General features: G+C 41.8%; 1 protein-coding gene across 10 annotated transcripts in view; it reads left to right on the forward strand.

The window, feature by feature from the left end:
- The first annotated feature begins 1,967 nt into the window (after positions 1-1,967).
- The window catches only part of acaca (acetyl-CoA carboxylase alpha), a 34,834-nt gene continuing 19,248 nt past the window's right edge, over positions 1,968-17,553 (forward strand). For 4 of the 10 annotated variants that reach the window (XM_084374401.1, XM_084374404.1, XM_084374405.1 and 1 more), the window contains exons 1-29: positions 1,968-2,165; positions 3,363-3,642; positions 5,457-5,589; positions 5,874-6,012; positions 6,169-6,278; positions 6,379-6,460; positions 6,571-6,669; positions 6,935-7,041; positions 7,154-7,264; positions 7,379-7,588; positions 7,728-7,898; positions 8,487-8,648; positions 8,806-8,969; positions 9,136-9,286; positions 9,457-9,560; positions 9,659-9,886; positions 10,114-10,264; positions 10,374-10,508; positions 11,070-11,216; positions 11,309-11,497; positions 12,325-12,425; positions 12,710-12,798; positions 13,027-13,151; positions 13,599-13,712; positions 14,605-14,718; positions 14,797-14,886; positions 15,009-15,127; positions 16,729-16,752; positions 17,174-17,323. In XM_084374401.1, coding sequence (XP_084230527.1) covers positions 3,392-3,642; positions 5,457-5,589; positions 5,874-6,012; positions 6,169-6,278; positions 6,379-6,460; positions 6,571-6,669; positions 6,935-7,041; positions 7,154-7,264; positions 7,379-7,588; positions 7,728-7,898; positions 8,487-8,648; positions 8,806-8,969; positions 9,136-9,286; positions 9,457-9,560; positions 9,659-9,886; positions 10,114-10,264; positions 10,374-10,508; positions 11,070-11,216; positions 11,309-11,497; positions 12,325-12,425; positions 12,710-12,798; positions 13,027-13,151; positions 13,599-13,712; positions 14,605-14,718; positions 14,797-14,886; positions 15,009-15,127; positions 16,729-16,752; positions 17,174-17,323 — 3,770 coding nt within the window. In that variant the 5' untranslated portion in view covers positions 1,968-2,165; positions 3,363-3,391. The remainder of the gene's footprint in view (positions 2,166-3,362; positions 3,643-5,456; positions 5,590-5,873; positions 6,013-6,168; positions 6,279-6,378; positions 6,461-6,570; positions 6,670-6,934; positions 7,042-7,153; positions 7,265-7,378; positions 7,589-7,727; positions 7,899-8,486; positions 8,649-8,805; positions 8,970-9,135; positions 9,287-9,456; positions 9,561-9,658; positions 9,887-10,113; positions 10,265-10,373; positions 10,509-11,069; positions 11,217-11,308; positions 11,498-12,324; positions 12,426-12,709; positions 12,799-13,026; positions 13,152-13,598; positions 13,713-14,604; positions 14,719-14,796; positions 14,887-15,008; positions 15,128-16,728; positions 16,753-17,173; positions 17,324-17,553) is intronic. The other 6 variants (XM_084374403.1, XM_084374402.1, XM_084374407.1 and 3 more) reach the window with 3 other exon arrangements.

Consider the following 17,553-nt stretch of genomic DNA (forward strand, 5'->3'; position numbering starts at 1 on the left):
GAGGTTATTTCACTACATTTGAATGTTTACAGTTGGTGACATGGATCTGGTTTGGTTCCCACACTGAGCCCACAGGAGCCTAAGTACTTTTTAGTTATTTACTCATTGATTGGTCTTTTCTGATTTTGTGTCTTAATCATTTTTGCAGCTCAAAATGCACCTCATCCTGGAAGATGTTATCCGACTCAAAGGGCAGTGGTCTCTGGTGCTTTTGCTCTATGGCCTGCACAAAATGGAAGATTCAGGAAATTTTACACCCAGGAAGTCAAACTTTTATGGCTTTATGCGCCACTGAGTGACTTTCAATGCATGAAGATACCTCGTTTTTTGACGTGTATTCCTTTAATAAAGCAGTTTCTCGTCAGTTAAAAAGATAAAAAAAAAGATCGAGAAGAGATGTAAAAAACAAACAAAAATAATTTTAGAAAAACCAATTAATACACAACATTATACAATTTGTGTAAAGGTTGCTGATGCCGATTTGCCTGACTACAGCAAAGGCTTCTTTGTAAGCAGAGCCATCTCATTACTGGTTGGCTACTTTGCCCAATTTCTAAAAAACAAAAAGCAAACAACAACAACAACAACAACAACAACACAAAAGTCAAGAGTCTTCTTTTCCTTCAAAAAACAAGGAGATGTATTCTTCTGACGTGACACTTACAGTATCTGCAGCTCATTGGCTGATTTCTGGTGTCTGGACTTCTTGTGCTAAACCAGATCACTGCACGTTTAACATTTTTGGCACAGCAGAAGAATTGTGTTGCTTCAGACAGCACATGCTGTACATGCAGGAAGAGGGACCTCCTCCACCTGGACCCGCCCCTCCTGTAACCCTCCTAACCCCGCCCACAAAAAACACTCTGTTATCTGATTGGTTCTCTGTGAATGAAATCCTCCTAGATCCGCGTGAAATAGATTCCCAAACTATTTTTCTTCAGTCATGTACAGTATGGAACAATCAGCATGTATTGTCTAGAAACAAGTCCTTAAATGTTGTTTTAGATGTACTTCCTGATAGAGGCAGCCTATTGGGATATGAAGACTATAACACAATCATAAAAGACATTATAAAAGACAAACAAAGCTGCTATTTCTCATATAAAATGCATTGTGATATTGTCCTTGCTCATATGTGTAGCCAAAGGAAAAACAAACAAACACAAAAAAAACAACAGAAGAATACTGACCACAGAAACTCATTTTTAGATCAATCTAAACAGAAAAGGATTGGTGAGACCTAAATAAGTTAACGTGAGGATATTACACAGATAAGATATATTGTAATATATTATTAGGCCTACAGAAGTATACAGCAGATATTTCTCCAGTACGTTCTTTCTGTGAATCACTTATTTTCTGAACATGCTTAATCTCAAAGAGTTGCTTCGTTGATTTATTTAAGTTTTTATTGATTGACATCAATTTTAAAAGCTATGGTCTTGCAACAGGCCTGCAGACTCAAACAAATATCACATCCACAAGGCTGGGATGCTTCAAAGTATACCTAATACCATCAGTGTATTCAGTGTTGAGCTTAAATTTTGTCTTTGAAAGAAATATAGATAATAACTGAAAAATATGACCAAAAATTAGCAGTATTATAAATTGATAGGCTTATTGTTATTGCAATGTACCTCATTGACATTTATTTCGATTATCATTAATAAATAAACTCTCTTTTTACTTCAGCTTCAATTTGATTTAGTATTCTTATACTGCAACACAACACACAAGTCAGTTTTTGAGGAATAATAAATAATAGTAAAGGAGTGTTATTTAAGTGTTGTGTCAGCTGGAAAGAAATGCACAATTTTATTTTCCCATCATACATCACACCAAATAAAACATATTTAATTTCTCACATACCATTTGTCGCAGCCATCTTGGAAGCAGAGTCTTTTCTACCGGGTCTATTTCTATAGCGGAAGCTTCGGTCAGAGGTCAACGTCCAGGAGTAACCCGCCTGCGCATCATCACATCACCCCACTCTCTGCTGTTAAAGCGTCTGTTGGAGCTGTGTGACCTCATCATGATGTGATTCCTTTTTTTCCCCCTCCTCCCCATCATCTCTGGAATCAGACATGTCTGACAGACAAGGTTAATTCATCGATCGGCTGGACTCTACTTTTTTTTCAGGATTACGTGCCGGTTTATCTCCACCGGTGAGTCCTCGACGTTTATCTCAGATTATGTTGCACAGCAGCTCTGGCTGTCAGGAGCTTTCGACCACGCTGCAGCACCGGTCCACCTGCAGTACAGTCAGCGGGACTGTATCACTGCTGTCACAGAGTTGTATTAGCCGCTGCCGGCAAGCTAGCTAACTTATTAGCACCAGCGCCTCAGCTTATCCGTGGCTGCTGTTGAGTTACAGGAAGCTAGCTTTGACTTGACAGCTAGGGTTAGTGAGTTGATTTCACACCAGCCTCACCTACCAAAAAACCCACAATAACTCCACCAGCTATGTCATTTCTTTAATAATACAGCTTGTGTACGTAGTTTCGGTCGGCTAGCTTAAATGCTGTTCTCGGTATCATTCGGTGATGTTCCCCTGGGTCACGTTTGTGGCGTGTCTGGCTGCGGTGCTCAGCTTGTTTTTCTGGTCCCGCAAGCAGCTTTCGATAGGTAAGGTGTGACTCACCTGGGAGTCTACTCTTTGTACACGCTCGAGCAGGTGTGAGGAAGAAAAATGTAGCTGTAGCATCGTAAAGAAGCGGTGGCAGATTAATGGCGTGTTGTTGATTCCATAGGGCGATGTTAGTTAGCTAACCTAGCTACTGAATGAGAAAGTGAAGGAGTAATCTCGTACCAGAGCAGGTAATGTAAGTTTCTATCTGTAAAATTAATGTGTACAGCCTATAGTTGTAGTCATGCATCTGTCTCATTGATATTTAATGGCTAAAAGTGTGTTTTATGTGTATTTATTTGAATTGGCAGGCACATTTAAAGTGAATCTCACATGCAGGTGAGATTTGTACATGTTTTATAGAGTGCAGCTGTTTGTATGTACGCTTTTCACATTGGATGCACTCATTCAGGCCTTAAACAATTGCTTCTGGCTGCACAATGGCTGGTAAACATGAGCAGAAGTACACGCAAATGCCATTATTTCATCCCTCTGGAGTTCTGATGTACAGCTGTTTTGTTGTGTTCAATAATGATGCTTTCTCAGACCCTTCACACATTGCACTGATGCTCCCACTGCGAGTCCAAGTGATGCAATAGCAGTTGCTTTATCAAGACAGTTCATGCTACCCACTTTTGCAATAAGACAAACAGCATCACATGTCACACTGTACCCTGGCATTTGGACTCTGTGTCTCCTTTATAACTGCAGCCGCCACTGTTGTGTTTCTTGCCAGTTTTCGCAGCCTGTTCGTGTCGCCCAACCATGGCACAGCAGGACGGTGCTGCTAAGAAGAACCCAGCCGTCGCGGCGCTGCACTCTCACTTCATGGTGGGATCGGTGTCGGAGGAGAACTCGGAGGATGAGATCCAAGGGAAGCCTGACATGCCGCTGGAGGAGAAGGAGACCAGGTCGTTGTCACCATCCTCCGGGAGCTCGGACAGCACCTATGAGATGGGGTTTGACCACATCGATGGCCCCATTCATAATCTCAGGTTGGATTCAAGACTTCAGAGGTTCATGTACTTTTTCTCACTGAATATTGTGGTTATGATACTTGTTACATGTGTGTATGCAGTTTTTTTTTTCTAAAGCTTTTCCTTTCTTTGGCATGTAGAACAATCTGTTAAAGTAATTGCTAAGAAACTACCTTAAACATTTTCCTAACTCAAATGCTTTCCTTACGAGACGTCTCCTATTAGAGCAATCCTTGTGGACCGGAGTCCAAACTGAGTGCACTCTGTTCAGACTGTGTGCTCCTCCTTCCCTGGGTAGTCTTTTTTTTTTTTGCAGCACATGTGGAAAAAAATGCTGTTTCTCTAGCTGCTCACGGCTAAAGGTTTTCTCTGTCTATTGGGTCTCTGAGGTGGTCCCTGAAAGTAGGCAAAGATTGCAGAATGTTGGTTTGGAAAAGTTTGCACAGATATGCACAATCCGACAATGAAAAGGAGCCATTCAGTACCGGCAGGACTTTGTTTGCAGCTTGCAGTAGTGTTTAGTCTCTCTGCCAGCAGCAAGTTTTTTTTCACTGGGCTCCGTAGATCTCTCATTTCACTGTCACTTTCACAAGGGGGGGCTTGAAAATTACTTTTTCCTGGAAAACCTCACACAAGATTTAGGTTTGTGATTAAAAAGAGATTGTAATGCTGATGTAGATAACTTCCTACAGAATATCTTCCTCATAATTACATGCGTCTTTCTATCCAGTTGACTGAAAGGGCGAAAAACTGCTTTAAAATGATTTTCTAGATATTGTTTTGTTATGCAGCCAACCATGCAGATAGTGGTGTTTTCTCCTTGCTGACTGACTTTGGTGCTTGTCAGGAAAGTTGTGTTTGTTTTAGCAACTTGCAATTTCAGAACTGCATTGTCTATAGAAGACATCAGGAACTTCTCCATCTCAATAGTTGTATGTCCACTCTGGTTTTGTGTGATCGTTTTAACAAGGACAAAGAGGATGAGAGAAGGGAAACTAAAATAAGCTGGGGATGGCCGTTTTAAAACTGGATGTGCTGGATGGGGGTGTCGGCCTCCTCCACCCCTCTAGTTGTCCCTCTCATAGGACAAAACAAACTTGCAGCTCCACAACTGGATTGAAATCTGAGCCTCCATTCACTAAGAATTAATTTCCCTTGTGCTGGAAACCCTGACAGTGATGCAATAATGCAGTATCAGGCCACAGAAGCCAGCCAGCCAAACAAGCCCTGGCACAGCCACACCCTCCAGCAGATAGTCATATCCCTCCCCCCTGTACCACCCATTCCCCCTTCTGGCTCCCCTATAGGGTGGAGCTTGATTCACAGAGCTCTGCAATTCCTGTCGGAGGCACTTGCCCAAGCATGTAAACATGTTTGGGGACTGTTAAGTGTCATGTCCTGTTCAACATGACATGTTCTGCAGTCAGTTGTTACACTGTAAACAGAGAGTTATCTTCTTAAAGACAACAGTGTTGACCCTTATTCTGTTCTAACACCTACTCCCAAATCATCCCCATCATTTCTGTCCTTGTCTTCGATAGCGTTTACTGTTTATCATAGGTTAAGGTGAAGCTGTAACTCGCCTACAAGCTATAAAGTTTAAGATAAGATACAGTAGTCACATCCTCCGTTACTTAGAAGAATCAGTCTTTTATCAATGGGAGCTGATATCAGTGCTGTTTTATCTGCTGGGTTGTAAACACAACCTGTCTTTAAGGCTGCTGCCGAAAGACACACAGTTGAAAATGAGAACTTACAAGTTTTCTGCTTCTTTCAGCTAGCCAGCCAAAGACTCTCATTCTCCTAATAACTAGAGGTGTTACAACATGCATTCCTTCTATTTCTTTAAACAGGCCGAGCATGTCGGGGCTGCACCTGGTGAAGCAAGGCAGAGATCGCCGGCGTATCGATCTCCAGAGGGACTTCACTGTGGCTTCTCCTGCTGAGTTTGTCACCCGCTTCGGTGGCAACAAAGTTATCGAGAAGGTGATGATTTTTGTGTAGCACCTCCTTCTTTGGAATAAATCATGCCATATTCAGAAATGAGTCTTTATGACCTCTTTGTAACAAACAAGTGAAGAATTCTAAAGCAAAGCAAATTTGTTTTTGTGTGTTTGCATCACACAGCCCCAAAATAAGATGACCATCACAGTGTAAAGTCATTGAGCATATATTGTAGACGCAGTAGTATCTTTAACATGATCGGACCAGCTGTTATTAGTGAAGTAATAGCTAACAGAATTTGTAACTCAACTATTTTGCTCCTCCAGGTGCTTATCGCCAACAATGGCATTGCAGCGGTCAAATGCATGCGCTCCATCCGACGTTGGGCCTATGAGATGTTTCGCAATGAAAGGGCAATCCGCTTTGTTGTAATGGTGACACCCGAGGACCTGAAGGCCAATGCAGGTAAGTTTTAGCATGATGTGAACATCTCAACATTCTTTGTGCATCTAAACGTCTTCAGTGATTCAGAAAACGCTACACCAGTGAGGAATATTGTAGATGCGTCTGCAGCAGGATGATTTTGGGGGGAAAATAAGTTCTCTTGTTTGTCTTTCACAGAGTACATCAAAATGGCAGATCATTACGTGCCTGTGCCAGGAGGGACTAACAACAACAACTATGCCAACGTGGAGCTTATTCTGGACATCGCTAAACGCATACCAGTTCAGGTAATCACCACACACTTCATATATCTGTAGTTTTCCAACAGTTGTTAAGCATTTTATCATCGACTGAGTGTTGTGACCTGTTGTCTTGTGTTCCTCACAGGCTGTGTGGGCTGGGTGGGGTCATGCCTCTGAGAACCCCAAACTCCCAGAGCTGCTTCACAAGAATGGCATTGCCTTCATGGGTAAGTTAAGCTTCTTACTATCATTTATCACTTTGTTGACCCTTTAAGTCACCTTCACATTAACCGTTTACTCAACTAAAATGCTTTTATTTTGCCTACTTCTTCTTCAGGTCCCCCAAGTCAGGCTATGTGGGCTCTAGGAGACAAGATTGCCTCATCTATTGTAGCTCAGACAGCGGGCATTCCAACCCTGCCATGGAGCGGCGCAGGTAGGTTATAGTTTGAGTGGGGTCCAAAGATGGTCTTCTGTTAATGCTGTCAGTGATCAGCTTTTGAAAAAACAAATCTTTACTCTTCAAAAAACAATCAGTGGTTCCTGAATTCCTTCAGATTTAAAAGTCACGCAGCTAATGTTTGGTTTCAGCAATATTTCTCAAAATTATAGTATAGTTTTTTTATGTTTGTATTTGAAGTCAGATCCCTGAGATTTCAGAAAAGAATGCGTGCTGAATGTATATCCCTTTGTCTTCTCAGGCCTGACAGTAGAATGGACGGAGAACAACCAAAGGAAGAAAATCATCAACGTTCCTACTGATGTATATGAGCTTGGCTGTATACAGGATGTTGAGGATGGCCTTAAAGTAAGCACGTCATCTAACTTACAGTTCATAATGCCAAATGTATGTCTCATGTGCTAAAGTATATTGTGAATAGTTGCTTGTATGCTGATAAGCTGTGTGTTTCTGTTGTCAGGCTGCAGACAAGGTCGGCTACCCAGTAATGGTGAAGGCCTCAGAGGGAGGTGGAGGAAAAGGCATCCGTAAAGTCAACTGTGCTGATGATTTCCCTAACCTCTTCAGACAGGTCAGTGGAAATTAATTTGAAACATAATGTAAGACTTTACACAGAATGGCTGTGTACAAACAGTGTATTGTATGTGTATGCATTTACTGATTTGCTTTCTCTTTCATTCTCCAGGTCCAGGCAGAAGTTCCAGGCTCACCTATTTTCGTCATGCAGCTAGCCAAGCATGCCCGCCACTTAGAGGTCCAGATTTTGGCTGATCAATACGGCAACGCCATTTCTCTGTTTGGTCGAGACTGTTCTGTGCAGCGACGGCACCAGAAAATTATAGAGGAGGCTCCTGCTACCATCGCCACCTCTGACGTGTTTGAGGATATGGAAAGGGTAAAACCCATTTAGCATTGTTTGTACTTATCTATAGCTAATTCATGGAGATCACAGGTCAACTAAGTAAACTGAGATTCATCAAACCTTGGACAAAATTGAACCATAATGTAAATATAATGTTTTGTTCTCTTCCCAGTGTGCAGTGAAGCTTGCTAAGATGGTGGGTTACGTCAGTGCAGGTACAGTGGAGTACCTCTACAGCCAGGATGGCAGCTTCTACTTCCTGGAACTCAACCCCAGACTGCAGGTGGAGCACCCCTGCACCGAGATGGTGGCCGACGTCAATTTGCCTGCCGCCCAACTGCAGGTCAGTCTCACGCAGACACGCCTGCAGAGATAGAAAGACCACGCTCTGTTACATCACATCCAGCATGTTTAAGTCGGTGACTGTCCTGTAGCAGACAAAGTTAGCACGCTTCACCGCCCAGCACTAGACGGGCCCCATTGTCTCCATGGCAACGGGCTGCGAAAAGAAGGAGGCAGCACGCAGTAACGTTGTAGTAGATCCAGTGGTTGTAGCAGCGCTTGGTCACGTGGTGCATTCCGCAGTGTTTAGGATTGTGTGTAAATAGGTCAGTGGCAGTCAAGCTGAAGGACAGTGTTTGCTGGGGAAGCTTTGTAGGCAAGCTGAGGGTGTTGCCGTAGTAGTGACCCACTGTTTCTGGCACAGAGGACGAGGTTATCTTTTCCCAGGCAACAACTCAGCAAGATGGTGTTTATTGAAGGTCTGAGATCAAAACTGAGATCAGATAAGCATGTTGGAGAAAACTTATGTGGTTGATTCAAAGCAAATACATTCACAATCCATATACGTGCCGTTAACCCTGTTTATTTATCAGTTCCCCTAGCATAAACGTGTTGTGTGTGTTGTACTAATGTCACTATCTTCTGTCAGATTGCTATGGGTATCCCTCTTCAAAGGATCAAAGACATCAGGATGCTTTATGGGGTCCAACCCTGGGGAGACTCTCCCATTGACTTTGAGGGTCTGTCGACAGCGCCCTCTCCACGGGGCCATGTCATTGCAGCACGTATCACCAGTGAAAATCCTGATGAGGTAAGCCTCACTCTCTCCTGGTACACAAAGTATAATCATATAAGCGTATGATTTCAATGTTTCACTGTGTACCTTTTCTACTATAAATAAAGGCCATTGTTGTAAAATATTTGTTCAGTTTATGAGAAGATGAAATGTGGTTGTGTTGTTATTGCAGGGTTTCAAGCCAAGCTCCGGAACAGTGCAGGAGCTGAATTTCCGCAGCAATAAGAACGTGTGGGGCTACTTCAGTGTCGCAGCTGCTGGAGGGCTGCACGAGTTTGCTGACTCCCAGTTTGGACACTGTTTCTCTTGGGGAGAGAATCGTGAAGAAGCCATCTCGTGAGTACACACAGAAAAAAAAACATAGCTGTGTCCCTATGCTCACTCAAAAAACATTTACAATGCCAATGTTAATTTGCAGTTTATTTATCATGGGAGATATTTTTAACACAATTATTTAGATGTTTTTATACATCACATTATTGCTGTGTTAATCTTTTTCTAGCAACATGGTGGTGGCTCTGAAGGAGCTGTCTATCAGAGGAGACTTCAGGACCACCGTGGAATACCTCATTAAGCTGCTGGAGACTGAAAGCTTTCAGCACAACAGCATTGACACAGGCTGGCTGGACAGGCTTATCTCAGAGAAGATGCAGGTGTGCAGAGTTGCTATTTGAGAAAAGATATGTTTGACATACTGACCCATATTATAATGTGCTGAAACCGCACTACATCCAAGTGTTGAGATAATAGTAAGCTCTTGTGCTTATCTTCGCACCATGCAGTTTGAATTTACGCTATAATGTAAAGTGTATGTCCTGTGCAGGCGGAGCGTCCCGATACAATGCTGGGCATTGTGAGCGGGGCTCTTCATGTGGCAGATGTCAATCTGAGGAACAGTGTGTCCAACTTTCTGCACTCTCTGGAAAGGTAAAAATGCGTTGTTAATGTCCAAGCAGTAGGTGCACAGGAAAAGTATGAGCAGTGTTTGAATAGAAAACATGAGATGCTCTTTACTCACCAACCAGGGGCCAGGTGCTGCCAGCTCACACACTGCTCAACACTGTAGATGTGGAGCTGATCTATGAAGGTATCAAGTACGTCCTGACAGTGACACGGCAGTCTCCCAACTCCTACGTGGTCATCATGAACCACTCCTCTGCTGAGGTGGACGTCCATCGGCTCAGCGATGGAGGTCTTTTGCTGTCTTACGATGGAAGCAGCTATACTACCTACATGAAGGAAGAGGTTGACAGGTAAGAGGAATCACAGCTTTAAAATTATCATTGCTAATTTAGATGAAACTTTACCACAGAGTAGAATGAAATTGAATTACAAGATAATTAAATGACACATTTTTATACTACTAATTCACTGCCTGGAAATATCTGGATTCAGTTAACAACTTAACAGAAATAAATTGATGCTCTTAAGGTTTTCTGTGTCTGGTAAAACTATTTAAGTATCTCTTTTTCCCCTTCAGGTATCGCATTACAATTGGGAACAAGACCTGCGTTTTTGAAAAGGAGAACGATCCTTCGCTGCTGCGCTCTCCTTCAGCAGGAAAGATTATCCAGTACACAGTCGAGGATGGAGGGCACGTGTTTTCTGGCCAGTGCTATGCTGAAATAGAGGTACACTATTTTATGTCTATGTTGTCAACGAGAAAGAAGGAATCGGTTAAGATTTACTTTTGTGTGATGAGTTGTACAGATGTAAACTTTGCACATCTTCTCATTCCAGGTGATGAAGATGGTGATGACCCTTACAGCTGCAGAGTCTGGTTGTATTCACTATGTGAAGAGGACTGGAGCAGCACTGGAGCCTGGCTGTGTTATCGCCAAGCTGCAGCTGGATGACCCAAGCAGAGTGCAACAGGTACTGAATGTCTGGCTTATGCAATCTACATAAGTGTACGCTGCATGCAAAGTAGGATTTCCCATTTCCCTGCAGCAAAAGTATTCACGATATGTGATATTAGTCAGTTTGCATTTCAAGTTAGGTCATGCGCCACAGCTTTCAGCTCCATCTTTGATTAAAAAGTAACGTGTTCAAAATGCACTCTGCTTATTCTGTTTGTGACAAGTCACTTTATCAAGTTCAATCATCAACGATGCAGGAAATTGAGGCTGCCAACAAAGATGATTGCTCAATTATCTGAGGGGAACAAGTGTTAACATAAACATCTGAGCGAAGCTAATGACAGAAAGTCAGGAGGCAAGCTTAATTGTGGAGAAGGAGTCCACCACTAGTGAATCCTGGTGAGGTAACAATGCCTTAAAATGAACAAAGTGTAAGCTACACATTTGGACTACTTTTTTGGACGGACATTCAAGATAACTAGAGGTTTCTTCAGTCTGCGTTTAGGTGGGGTAGCCTGCCACTACTTCCTGCTATACTACACAATTGAATCAATAAATATTTGTGTTTGTGTTGTAGGCAGAGCTGCACACAGGGGCCCTGCCTTCTATCCAGGCAGTCGCTCTGAGAGGAGAGAAGCTACACCGAGTCTTCCACAACACACTGGATCATCTTGTTCACATAATGAATGGCTACTGTCTTCCTGAGCCTTTCTTCAGTGCTAAGGTAAGAATTCATTCCCCCCTCGCTTTACACAACATCAGCTCTCTTGACTGTGAGCAGCTCCTTTAAAGATGTTCGTGCTGTACGTGTCCTAGCTGAAAGAGTGGGTGGAAAGGTTGATGAAAACCATGCGTGATCCCTCTCTGCCACTGTTGGAACTTCAAGACATCATGACGAGTGTGTCAGGTCGCATTCCGCCCGCTGTTGAAAAGGCCATCAAGAAGGAGATGGCTCAGTATGCCAGCAACATCACCTCTGTGCTCTGCCAGTTTCCCAGCCAGCAGGTAATGCACCAACGCGTGCACACACAGTGCCAACTACGCCCACAGAACTCTTCTTAAATGTATCCTGTTTATAACAGTGAAGCTCCTTTGTAGCACCTCGCTGTTCTTTTGTTATTCGCCAGCAATAGTAATGGTTTGTTTCCACGGTAACCACAGTTCTCAGAGAGAACAGAGTGATTAGTTATCAAAAAATGTATAGCTTATTTTTAATGTTATATTCAGTCATCTAAAAAACATTTACAAAAGCCCGCTATAACAAAAAATGGTTGTTAGTTTTGACGGTGGGATTTCTAAACTGTGGTGTCTCGCCAGTTTTCCAGTTGGCCAGACAAATACTGTGTCTGCAGTTTCTTGTGCAAACAAATTATTTCAAAATATATTCTGACCGCGTATCTATCCGGGTTAAAAAATGCAAGCTCTTTCTGTCTGGATGGCTGTCATTTAGCAGTTGGGTTCACTCAGAGTTTTTAATATCTATTCTTTATAATTCAGGCTGTAATGAGAGAAGATGTCTTCTGACAGTTGCCTCCATGAATTAAACAACACTCTATATTTGATGTATTTAAACTGCTAAACTTTCATATTAACATGTAGTTCATGAAGTGCAAAGACAGGCCAGTACACTGATCTAAGTATTAGGGAAACCCACACCTCTAATGATACCAATCTGTAGTTTTAAGAATGATTTTCACACCCAGTTAAGATCTCAGTCTGGATATTATAACAGTAGCAGGCTATCTGAGAGGTTGTCAGTAGGATTAACTGTTTATGAGTCTCCACTGCTGTTGGGATTAAATGCTTGTATTATTTATCTCCCTCGTTTTTAGATTGCAAACATCCTGGACAGCCACGCTGCTACTCTCAACAAGAAGTCAGAGCGAGAAGTCTTCTTCATGAACACACAAAGTATCGTTCAGCTGGTACAGAAGTGAGTATGATAGTTTTTGCCTCAGTGTAATTCAAAGCATCACATATTGATCACAAGGATTTACACCCTGTGATCCATAGTGACGGATTGAACAGAACAGCTCTGGATGACATGATCTTATTTGTAACACTGAGATTGATTTCTTTACATCAGTTGTTTGTTTGTTTAGTGTCTAGATCTCTTGTGCCACAGATTGGTGGATCTACTTTCTGCCTGTATGCCCAATGAGTACACTGCTGCATTGTTCTTCATTGTCAGACCGAACTGTTTTTTGTCTCCAACAGGTATCGCAGTGGCATCCGTGGTCACATGAAGGCCGTGGTGATGGACTTGCTCCGACAGTACCTGAAAGTAGAGATCCAGTTTCAGAATGGTGAGAATTGGCAGCAGAACACTTAATTACTGGTTTCAAGTGTTCATTGTGGTGACATGTTGCCACATGTCGGAGTATTGTAGTTTTGGCTCGCTGTCCTTTTTAAATGCATTTACTCATTCTGTCCACATGGTGGAGCTCTTTCACAGTAAACTCCTCAGTATCTCAGCCACTGCAGTTCCCCTGTGCAGTATTTAACAAAGCTCCTATGTGTTGGTTTGTTAACAGGACACTATGACAAGTGTGTGTTTACACTGCGTGAGGAAAACAAAGGAGACATGGCTAATGTGCTCAACTACATCTTCTCTCATGCTCAAGTCACCAAGAAGAACCTGCTGGTTACTATGCTCATTGTAAGTGTCTGTTTGACAGCTTTGAATAGACTTCTTTATATTTGCCATATTCACACCTTCATCTTATCCATATTCATATTTTAATCCAGTCTCAAAAAGTTTAATTAAGGGTGAACTGGCTTTTCATTGAGGCCCTTCTTAAGTCTAGTGTCTACACATGGATATATAAATATATGTATGTGTAAGCACTGTTAATGTGTTATTATAACCTGCTTACAACACTCCTATCCCTTCCCCAGGGAGAGAAGTAACACAGTAATGTCATTCTTATCAGGCCAGTAATGTAATTAGTGATTTATGTAATTGTTGCACCTCAGCTTTAGGTAAATGGGCTTTAGGATTTAAGAAGTGGTATATAATTTAAAAAGATCATTATTTTCTATTAATAACTTAGGTGTTTTAGATATGTTGTTTGTTATGTAATGTAATGTTATTTCCTGTCTCTAGGACCAGCTGTGTGGTCGTGATCCAACACTGACAGATGAACTGATGGCCATCTTGACCGAACTCACCCAGCTCAGCAAGACAACCAATGCCAAGGTGGCACTGCGTGCCCGACAGGTCAGATGTGGATTAATTTTTCTTGACAACTTTGTTCTACGTTCCATTGCAAAGATTCTATAATCAACACTCAGTGCGTTTTGAATGCACTAAAGTAACTGCGCTACAGTCTTTTATATTCCATTAAGCTAATTTCTTAACTGTCATGTAAAACCTGATTTATATAATCGGGAGCATTTGACAGACCTGGTTTCCCCTGGTAGTTTTCTTCTGGAGAATGCAGGTTTCTCTGACATATGATCTCCAATCTTCTGAGGCGTGGCTAGGTTAAAGGAGAGCTTTACACAGGACTAAACATCCTCATATATAAAATGATTCCATCCAAAGTCTTGACTAAAACTGAAACCAATGCACAGCGACCCCCAAAGGTCTTGATAAGCCGTTTTTCACCACTGAACATTTGACTGGTTTTTTTTTTCTGCATTTATTTTTTCTGCTGTCAGTCTGCTCCTACCCAGGCCACCACCACAAAAGGGCGGGGAGTCTGATTCCACGTTTCTATCAATAATGCATTTAAATAAGCAAGCCATGCTTTCAAAATGACATCAAGGGGTTGGGGAGAATCTGTCACTGACAACAAAAAAGCACTCAAGGAAAAAATTCTTTGTTAGAAGAATGGATAAGACCTGAAAAATCTGAATTCTTTGCAAGTGGTTAAAGCTGCTTTGAGTAGGATTTTCAAGATAGTGTCATGAGCTTGTATTACAATGAGCTATATGAGATTACAGTGTCTCATCCCCACTAATTCACATGCAGATTTGCCCTATTTATTGACATCAGACTTGGGGATTAGACAAAAAATGTGGATAAATCCATGTACTATGGAGAGACTTTCACCACCAGATGTCACCATCTACTCTTTTTAACTCATTCATTTATCCTCCTTACTCAGGTGTTGATTGCTTCCCACCTCCCCTCATATGAGTTGCGACACAACCAGGTTGAGTCCATCTTCCTCTCTGCCATTGATATGTATGGACACCAATTCTGCATTGAGAACCTGCAGGTAGGTAATAAAGGAGTAGCAAATATGGCTTTTAAAGGAAGTGTTCAAGATGACCAATTCTCTTTTTTCCCCCCCCAGAAACTGATCCTTTCAGAAACATCGATCTTTGATGTTCTGCCCAACTTCTTCTATCACAGTAATCAGGTAGTCAGGATGGCTGCCCTTGAGGTGAGAGGAATAATAAGCTCAGTCAACAAATCAGTTTAACTCGACTTAATTTCATTGTTGAAACACAGAAGATTCACATATCAAGCTAATGTTTTCTGTGGCTTTATCTCCAATAATTGCAGGTGTACGTTCGCAGAGCTTACATCGCATATGAGCTGAACAGCGTTCAACATCGACAGCTGAGAGACAACACATGTGTAGTTGAGTTCCAGTTCATGCTTCCCACATCGCACCCAAACAGGTAATTCATACACAAAATGCCCGCAAAGCTCACATGCTGTGCATCATCTTTGCTGCTGCTCCCCCCTTGAAGGTCCAGTGTGCAGGATTTATGAGCAGAAATGTAATTAAATTTAATGTTCATAATGATATTTTCATTAGTGTATAATCACCCAAGACTGTTTAAGTTACCTTTTTAAAATGAGCCATTTACAGAGGGAGCACGTCCTGCTTTTCCTTTTTTTGTATTGTTAATGGCCACTGTAGGGGAAGGTGAGACGAGGGGTGTTCAGTAGGTTGCAATCTGCAACCTCACCGCTATATGCCACTAAATCTTACACACTGGTCTTTTAAATGGCACTGTGGACAGGAATCAGATGTATGATAGGCATGACTATTGATATTTTTGGTGGCAGTTAAGCTAGCAAATTGGCAGCACCAGCATATATTTGGTTACAGCTTTATCTAAGTGGCAGAACCTGCAACTTTTGTTGTTCCTTTCTCTGCCTTTTTACACAGAATTATGAGCATCATTTGGTGACTCTATTTTTGTATCTCCCTTTTCCTCATAGACTACTGTATTACTCAACTCTCTAGATGTTGCATAGATGGAGGTGTGCTGTGGTTACACAAAACATACCAATCCCATGCCTGGATATCATAACTATTTTAAGATTAATATCTTAGGGGCTGGTGATAGGTTTTTAAATTGTTGCAGCAGTGAAAAAGTGTTTACTTCACAGTCCTTATTCCTCCATGGTGCCATCTTTCCTCTCCCTCCTTCCCAGCTATGTGTCATTGGTCACAGTTGTTCTCAATGTGAATGCTCCCCATGTGCAGACAAAGGTATTTTGCATTTGTTCGAAGCGTGTGTATGTCATTAGCAGCAAAGCTCATAGCTTCAAGAGCTTCAGTTGCCTGTCCTTGTAAGTCCTGGAAAAACATTGGGGCGCTCTTCTTCCATAGAGAGAAACCATTGACAAACTCAAAGATTTGTCGTGTACATGTTCAGCATTTGAAAAAAGATATCACAGACAAAGTAATGTGGCATTCCTGTTGCACTCGTGTTCTGCATCCTACCTGTGCGAAAGTGACCAGTTTGTCTTTGTGTGAACGTGTGTACAATTAAGTGTATTTGCATGTTGTTTGTTTGCCGTGCTGGGTTTTGCTTGTTTTTGCAGTTAGTTGCAGAAATCCTTTGAATGCCATCATTCACACATTTTATTGCATGTTTTTTTTTTATGTCTCTGAATTAACCTTAATGTTTGGCTCATCACTGTGAACTAAACACGGCATGAGAATGTGACGTGATCCTCTGTCTTTGTTCAGAGTATATCTCAGGACAAGGAGGCCTTAGGATCTCGTGATGCATGTTTATAAAAGGGAGCAGTCAGGAAGTGAAATGTGTGTTTATGGCTCGAAAGATATTTTCAATTTACTTTATCCTCCATTTTTTACACGCATTGCATTCATTTACATATTCATTAACGCAAAATAAATTCATCATATTAAAGGACACACATGTATACACACACACACACACACACACTGCTACATCTTGACTGTCTTCCTCTCCTGGTGCCTGCCACTAACCACTTAGTAATCAATGTCGTTTGATTGCAGAGGGAACATCCCCACTCTAAACAGGTATTGTAAACATTCTTTTTATTGCATAGACTGCTAGTGACTTTAGAATAGCTAGCTGCACGGTCAGAGCATCCATGTTAATCCATGTTATAATTAAGTCAGCAGATTTCCAAAATGAAACCGATTATAGCAACTGGAGTTTAGTCTGATTGAGAAACAGTGTTTCTTAATCTTACTGACAGCAGCATGGCCCTTGGCATTCAAGCCTCTGTGTCAAGCATTTTTTGAGTCTGTTTGCGTGTGTTTGTGTCCTTGTGAAAAAGTCTTATACTCCTAACTGTTGTGTGTATGAACTCTGGTATTTTGAGGTTTGGATTAACATGGGATGTAAGTGGTGTAATATAATTAAAGTGACATGTTTGGGGAAATGTTGTACACCAGTGCAAATCTCCTGAACTGAAACCTGTGACTGTCCTGCCAGGAAAATGTCTGCTCCATTGCTGGACTATGTAAAAGCATCGGACACTAAATTACAGGAAACTAAACCCCAGGACCTTAAAGCACAAGATAGTAAATCTAAGGATGATAATGCTGAGAAGAAAAATGCCCCAGATTCGGAATCTGTGGACAGGTTTGGCACACTAAACTTCTCGAGTGCTTTCAGTGGGTTTATAACCTCTGGGACAGCTTCTTGCGATCAAAATACTAACACCCAAATAAAGGAACCCTGGTTATTTAAATGGTCTTTCGGGTGGTTTTATGTTTCATAGTTCCTGTGAAAGGAATCTTTTCTTTGGTTTAATTTGACTAACATGTGGTCTGTCAAAAATCCCACACTCACTCTGTTCACATGTAATGGTG

Source organism: Pagrus pagrus (assembly GCF_965226575.1).
Source record: "Pagrus pagrus genome assembly, chromosome: 14".
In the NCBI taxonomy this organism is placed as follows: Eukaryota; Metazoa; Chordata; class Actinopteri; order Spariformes; family Sparidae; genus Pagrus; species Pagrus pagrus.